Source organism: Eschscholzia californica, unplaced genomic scaffold (genome assembly GCF_041429995.1).
Source record: "Eschscholzia californica isolate CP2 unplaced genomic scaffold, dmEscCali1.0.p SCAF_2, whole genome shotgun sequence".
NCBI classification, from domain to species: domain Eukaryota; kingdom Viridiplantae; phylum Streptophyta; class Magnoliopsida; order Ranunculales; family Papaveraceae; genus Eschscholzia; species Eschscholzia californica.
In genome coordinates this window covers 17,356,574-17,363,751 of record NW_028238309.1, presented here as the reverse complement: position 1 = coordinate 17,363,751, position 7,178 = coordinate 17,356,574, and the positions used below count along the sequence as shown (strand labels likewise).

The following is a 7,178-nucleotide window of genomic DNA, read 5'->3' as shown; positions in this document are numbered from 1 at the left end:
ATCCTAACTACGAACAGTAAGAAACTTCCCTAAACGGTGGATCACAACTGGCTCATCTACACCGTTTGATCTAAGTCGGTCCACTACGTCCTATAAAAGGGGCAACACATCACCTTCTTCAGGGCAACAAACTTAACCCACGTGGAGTAAAATCAATACATTTCCAAATGTTAGATCAGTATTCAATCTTTTACTGCAAATAGCAATCTGACTGTCTTGAGCGTCGGAGCAGTTTCTGAAACCTTTGCAGGTTTTCCCCAGGTTTCTAAGAAGCTAGGAGCAAGGAGCGGAGCAGAAAGGAAGAGAATCAATCAACCTAACGGAATATCCATTCACAACAGACGTTGTCATGCACCAAGTCTTGATTTCTTGCTGATGAACAGGAAAACATTTTTTGACATCAGCAATAGGCGCTAGAAGGGGGGAGAACTCTAGCAATATCATCAATTCAGTAACCCGAATCCTCACTTTATCTGAAACTAACCGCTTTTATTTGCTTAAGCAATTATGTCCCCGGAAGACCAGACTCCTCACGGGTCTCAGACCAGAAATCCATCTTTGGAGGAACTTGTTGCCAAAATCGAGCAACTCGAGGTTGACAAGCTGCAGAGAGAGGAAGAGATAAAGCAGCTTCGGGAAAATTTCCGAAAAGCTGAAGAAGAGGTGAGATCAACCCGAAAGGAGCCGCAGGTGGAAGAAAAGTTGTTCTCTAGATCAAGAAAGTCTGAAAAGATATGACGTATCAGATGAGATGCGAAGTGACATGGGAATCGAGCATTGCACTTGTTCTAAGTACAAGTGGGAGACTACAAGATATAGTCCTTCAGTCTGAAGGAGATGTCCTTCTGAAGGAGTGTCCTTCGACCAAGGTGGCAATGCGTACAATTTGTCAGTTAGGATAACGATTACTTTAGCCGGAAGATCATCTAGTCCGGTCCAATTAGGGATCGCAATGCTTAGCTAGAAGCCGCTTACGATCGTCGGATCACTTTGGTAATCCGCGGCTAACATAGACCGAATCCTACAACGGGTTACACCAAAGAGTGGTAGCTTGATCGGAGAGAGTTAACTTGTGGGAGCTTGCCTATAGATGGATATGATCCAGTCTGATAGTGCTCCAAAGGATAGAAAAGAATCGGGCTCGAAAGATAAGTCCGAAGAGGCGAAAAGCACACTTTATGGGCCGGGAAGGGAATCCATTTAATGGATTCCCCTGGCCAGCCATATAAGATAAGTGGGCCGGCCATAACAGCCCCTTATGGCTTGTTTTGGCCGGCCACACTAAAGGGAAACCCTAATTAGGGAAATCCCAAAAGAATAAAAACTCTTCTTGTGCTTATTTTTTTTAAAGGACTTTTTAGGATTCCTTATTTGAGTGGGACTCTACTAAGGTAATGCCTATATAAGGATCAGTTCTAAGTTCAGAAAAGGTGTGGATTTTTCTCAAGAGAAAAACTTCATCTCTCCCACAATATACAGCTAATGGAGAGAGAGGGTTTTAGAGAAAGCTTCCAATCAATCTATGGAGTCAAAAGAAGAATAGTTCTTCTTATCAACCTTCAATGGAGTTCTAGCAGACAACAAAGAAGGGAGATCAAGTTATTTACTCGGGTGTCTCAAGTAGAGGAGCGACAATTGGAGCTCTCATCTTCTTCGGGATAAAGTTAATGGAATCTAGTTCGTGAGAAAGCGAATCCAGGTATTCTTCTTACAGTTTCTAGTTCATTATTAGTTCATGCATATGATCCTGGTTAATTAGTGTAAAACATATGATGTTTGAGATTCCGCTTACAACACTAGTTAGATGATTAGTATGTATTAGATACGTACAAAACCCTAAATTCACACGCCAGACAATATGCATGGGTATCCTTAGATATAGACGGCCAGTAAAAACCACATTGTAGAATTTTGGCGGCCGTCTTTTTACCACTAAAATGCCCTCCACATGCATGATCATGACAAAGGGAAATGATTCTAGATTGTTCGTTATCAGGGACACATCTCCTAATGATTTGATCGGGACAATACTTGAACAAGTATGGATCGTCCCAAAAGAACCATTTTACCTCGGTTAGAAATTTATCACCATCTTGCTTGGTCCAGTGTTTGGGCATTTGACCAGTAGCAAGATAGTTCACTATATCAGCAAACTAAGGTAATTGGGAGACACTATAAAGTTGCTCATCAGGAAAGCTCTCTCTCATGGATAACTTGTCATCTACAGACTCGACTACAAGTCTAGACAAGTGGTCTGCTACTAAATTTTGGCCGCGGCTTTGAGAATAATGAAAATTCTCCGGGGAATAAAGACTTTTCTTAAAACTAGTCAAATAAGATTGACTTTTTATTCTTCTTTTTATTGCTAAGGGGCTTCTAATTTTAGAAGATGCTATAAAAAAGGCTCCTCCATCTCATCACCTCCCTCTGCCACTTCATCTTCTCGACACCTCATCATCTTCTCCGGTGAAAGTCGCCGGCCGACCAATTTTCCGGCCGGCGACCTTCAAACATAAAAAAAAAATATCTTTTTCCTCTCTCCTCTTTCTCTCTCTAAATTTTTTTTTCCAAAATCCCTCTTCTCTCTCTCTGGTTCACCAGATCTAGATGGTCTGTGAACAGACCTTGTTGAAGGTATGTTCACAGACCATTAAAGGTCTGTAATCAGACCTTCAACAAGGTCTGTTCGCAGACCTTTAATGGCCTGCGAACAGACCTTTAATGGCCTGCGAACAGACCTTCGACAAGCAAATTTGGAAACTAAAAAATAAAAAACGACCTTCGCCGTTTGGAAAATAAAAAAACGGCGACTAGATCTAGAGAGAGAGAAGAGGGATTTTGGAAAATAAAAAATTTAGAGAGAGAAAGAGGAGAGAGGAAAAAGAAATTTAGAGAGGGAATTACAGAATACAGAATACATTTTTTTTAGAGAGGGAAAATAAAAAATAAAAAATTTAGAGAGAGGAAAATAAAAAATACAGAATACATTTTTTTTAGAGAAAGAGGAGAGAGGAAAATAAAAAATTTAGAGAGGGAATACATAATACATTTTTTTTTTTCAAAATCCCTCTTCACTCTCTCTAGATCTGGTGAACCAAACCAGATCTAGATGGTCTGTGAACAGACGCCGACCATTAAATGTCTGCAATCAGACCTTCAACAAGGTCTGTCCGTAGACCTTTAATGGCCTGCGAACAGACCTTCAACAAGGAAATTTGGAAAATAAAAAATAAAAAACGGCGACCTTCGCCGTTTGGAAAAATAAAAAACGTTGACCAGATCTAGAGAGAGAGAGAAGGGGGATTTTGGAAAATAAAATATAAAAAATTTAGAGAGAGAAAGAGGAGAGAGGAAAAAGAAATTTTTTTTCTTTTTATGTTTAAAGGTCGCCCGGCCGGCGACCTTCGCCGGAGAAGATGATGAGGTGGCCAGAAGGTTAGGTGGCAGAGAGAGGTGATGAGATGGAGGAGAACTTTCAAAAAAATGTATTCTGTATTCCCTATAAAATTTTATTCCCCGGAGAACTTCAAAAAAAATCTGGATTCCCTCAAGAATTTATTCCCTAAAGCCGCGGCCTAAATTTTCGGAACCCTTTTTGTCCCGAATCTCTATGTCAAACTCTTGTAGCAGCAATATCCATCTAATCAGTCTAGGTTTTGCATCCCTTTTAGAATGGAGATATTTTAATGTAGCGTGATCAGAGAATATTATGACCTTAGAACCCACAAGTTATGATCTGAACTTCTCTAGGGCATACACTACAGCTAACAACTCTTTTTCAGTGGTAGAGTAGTTTAGCTGAGCATCATTCAACGTCTTACTGACATAGTATATAACGTGAAGAAGTTTATTCTCACGTTGACCTAACTCGAAAGAGAAGCCTGTAGGGCGCGGTGGACACCTAGTATATATACACACTATTGAACTTCACTGGTTTGGTTCGCTTTTAATGGTTACTAGAAACTACATCCGTTTACAAAACCAAACCAATCGGTTTATGAATATATTCAATTGTACCAGACTGTTCGTTTTTGGTTTGATTTGAAAACCGACTGGACCGGTTTGGTTGGATTGATAAATTTGGTCTATTTTTGCACACTCCTAATAGGAGAGAGGCGAATTCTTATTCTTTTTTCCTAAGTTCCTTGCTTTCTTATCAAGGGTTACTCTACTTGCAGATACATGCAACTGCTTTTGTAGAACCAAGTTGTAGGTCTTAACGGAGTTCTTGAAGAACTGAAGGAAACAAAAGCCTGCAAGCACACGGTCAAGCTGTCGGTGCTTTTTCAGACCCGACATGTGGTCTAGACTGAAGCTGAGGAAAACAAATAAGCAACAAAGCAGCTGGTCTCCTAATACGAGAAGTAAATGCAGAAAAAACAGATAAGTAGTGGGGTCATTGGCGCTATTCTAGCTCAAATGTGCAGAAAAAATCCAAACAAAGGCAGGTGCAGCTATGAAGCGGACAAAAAGAGATGGCAGGTGCAGCCATGAAGCGGACAGATGCTAACCAAACGTGCAGTAAAATCCCAACAATGGTGCCGTTTTAGCAGAAACCCACCTCAAAACAAAAACACAAACCCACCTTTATGTAAGACTAGTCATAAAACTTCTTAACACTCCAATTCTACTCAGACTGTCATAAGACTCAATCAAAAATAACTTTACAAGAAGAGCGATATACAAAGTAGGAAAATGACCTCTTAAGTTCTACTTATTAGCTGAGGAGAGTACTCATGCCAAGGCAAACAACACCAAGTCACTTCAATTCAGCAACAAGTCACTTTGTAGAGACACACTTTCCAAACATTATGACATCAATAGTAAAACTCAAGTCTTCGAATCATTCTCATTTCTTAGTAAATTTTATAGTGATACCCTTTGAAGTCCACGACACGGCCACTTCAGCTCCGGCTCCTCTTCTGACGTTTATCCCTGAAAACAAAATCCCCTTATGAGCATAATCACCTATATTAAAGCATTAACTAGCTTAAAGAGCGAAATTAAAATTAAACGAGCAATTGGTTTGATTGTAATCCAAAAACGTTTTAGGGTTCAGGAGTACCAATTTAATGCTTCAAACTTATGGTTATTAATTAAGTAAGAATAAACCAATGAAGTGATTAAACAACATGCTAGGCGAATCAACTTGATGTAATATTATGACATAGAGAGAACTAGAAGCAGACCTCCCATAGCTAGGGCTCCTACGACGTCGAGGACTACGACTTCCACGGCGTCCACCTCCCATGCCCCGTGAATCACCACCTGAGCGACATTCCCGAGCGAAATGGCCAGGCTCGCCACACTCATTACACTTCAAATCTTCACCTCCACCACGCCCACCACGTCCACCACGCCCACCACGTGCAGGAGAATGTTCCACACGCCAACCGTTCTTCCCTGTCAACACAAAAAGGTCATAACTTCATGTTCAAACTTTACAGAAAACAGCAATCTGACTTCCGTTACTAGATTGAGAAAATCCATGCTAAAAATTTGATAACTTACCATCCAACGCATTGACTGCACGTACAGCATCACTAGTTGTATAAAACTCAACAAAAGCATGACCTGGTAATTTACTAGATAGCAAGACACTGCAATTATTTCATCAAATCCGTGATCAATACCGAAACCCTTGAAAAAATTAGTACAACCATGATAATAGATGACCGAGAGAGAGAAGGGGTTTTATTACCTATGAAGCATACCATAGACACTGAATACCTTTTCAAGTTCCCATTCTCGAACTTCTGCATCCAAATTTCCAACATAAACCCTAGACATACTTATTGACCTGCGATTTCAACCTAACAAAACAAGAACTAGCATAAATTAGACTGAAAATAGAATTGAATTCCTTGTAAAACCATGACCAAAGACTAGTTCCTGAGATAAACATCAAAGAATGGGAAAAGGTAATAGCTCTGAGCTTACCTTGATGTAGAAAATCTAGTGATCCAGAAAAAAACCCTAACTTCCTTTCGAGAATGGAATGATTGGGGGTTCTTTTTGCGGCTTATAACTAGGGTGGGAATCGGTCCGGGTAGGGCAGGTTGGGTTCATGTCATTCATCGATCGGGGCGGTCGGGCTTTGAAACTCTCTGTCCATTCGGGTTCTCGTGTTTAATCGGACGGGTTATTTAAAAAATCCTAGTACCCAAAACCCGTCCAAGTTCGTCAACCATGATAATAGATGACCGAGAGAGAGAAGGGGTTTTATTACCTATGAAGCATACCATAGACACTGAATACCTTTTCAAGTTCCCATTCTAGAACTTCTGCATCCAAATTTCCAACATAAACCCTAGACATACTTATCGACCTGCAATTTCAACCTAACAAAACAAGAACTAGCATAAATTAGACTGAAAATAGAATTGAATTCCTTCTAAAACCATGACCAAATACTAGTTCCTGAGGGCGGGTCGGTTTTTTTTGCCGCTTATAACCCTAATGGGCGGTGTATAATACGGGTCTGGTGCCCATCGATTATTAGGGAGCGGTTGAGTTTAATTTAAAGAGAAAATGGTTGTTTGATTCTACAAAATTATTATAATAATTAAAAAATTTTATGGTGTGTTTGGATGGCGGAATCATGAATCCGTGGATTCATGAGTCCTTGGGATTCATGATTCGACGGATTCATGAATCCGAGTAATATATTTTGGCTTGTTTGGCAACTAAGAATCCTATAATTTATTATTCTTTGAGTATTTTTAAACGTCTTTAGAAAAAATATGATTTTTGAAAAAAATAATGATTTTGAAAAAAAATAATGATTTTGTAGAAAGAAACATTTTTTTGTTGATTTTAAGTTTGAAATTTAAATTCATTAATCCAAAATCATAGCAAATCTAGGGGGTAGGGTGGGATTTTGGTCCAATACAAATTTTAAAATTAGGAATCCTTAGGATCCAAGAGTCCTAGGATTCTTGGTAGCCAAACAGACCAAGGATTCATGATTCCTACCAAATTTCACTTTTGATAGGAATCCTACTTAGGAATCCTGCAACCAAACACACCATTAGATTTTTTCCAATTAAGTAGAAATTACCAAAATATTATTGATAACAATAAGTCAAATTTAAGGTAATATTGATAATTATTATTGAGGTCATTTTCTAATTTTATGATTTCCAAAACACCCTTGCACATCAAACCTATTTTCACTC

The 7,178-nt window shown here is 39.2% G+C and overlaps 1 protein-coding gene across 1 annotated transcript; it reads right to left on the bottom strand.

Annotated features, from left to right (window-relative positions):
- Positions 1 to 4,562: 4,562 nt before the first annotated feature.
- LOC147556595 (serine/arginine-rich splicing factor RSZ22A-like) lies at positions 4,563 to 6,037 on the bottom strand. The gene is made up of 5 exons (XM_086657496.1): positions 5,941 to 6,037; positions 5,702 to 5,813; positions 5,512 to 5,600; positions 5,190 to 5,403; positions 4,563 to 4,935 (listed from the first exon to the last, which is right to left on the bottom strand). The coding sequence occupies exons 2-5, from the start codon at positions 5,788 to 5,790 to the stop codon at positions 4,905 to 4,907; spliced, it is 423 nt and encodes a 140-aa protein (XP_086513622.1). The 5' UTR covers positions 5,791 to 5,813; positions 5,941 to 6,037; the 3' UTR covers positions 4,563 to 4,904.
- Between the last annotated feature and the right edge of the window lie 1,141 nt (positions 6,038 to 7,178).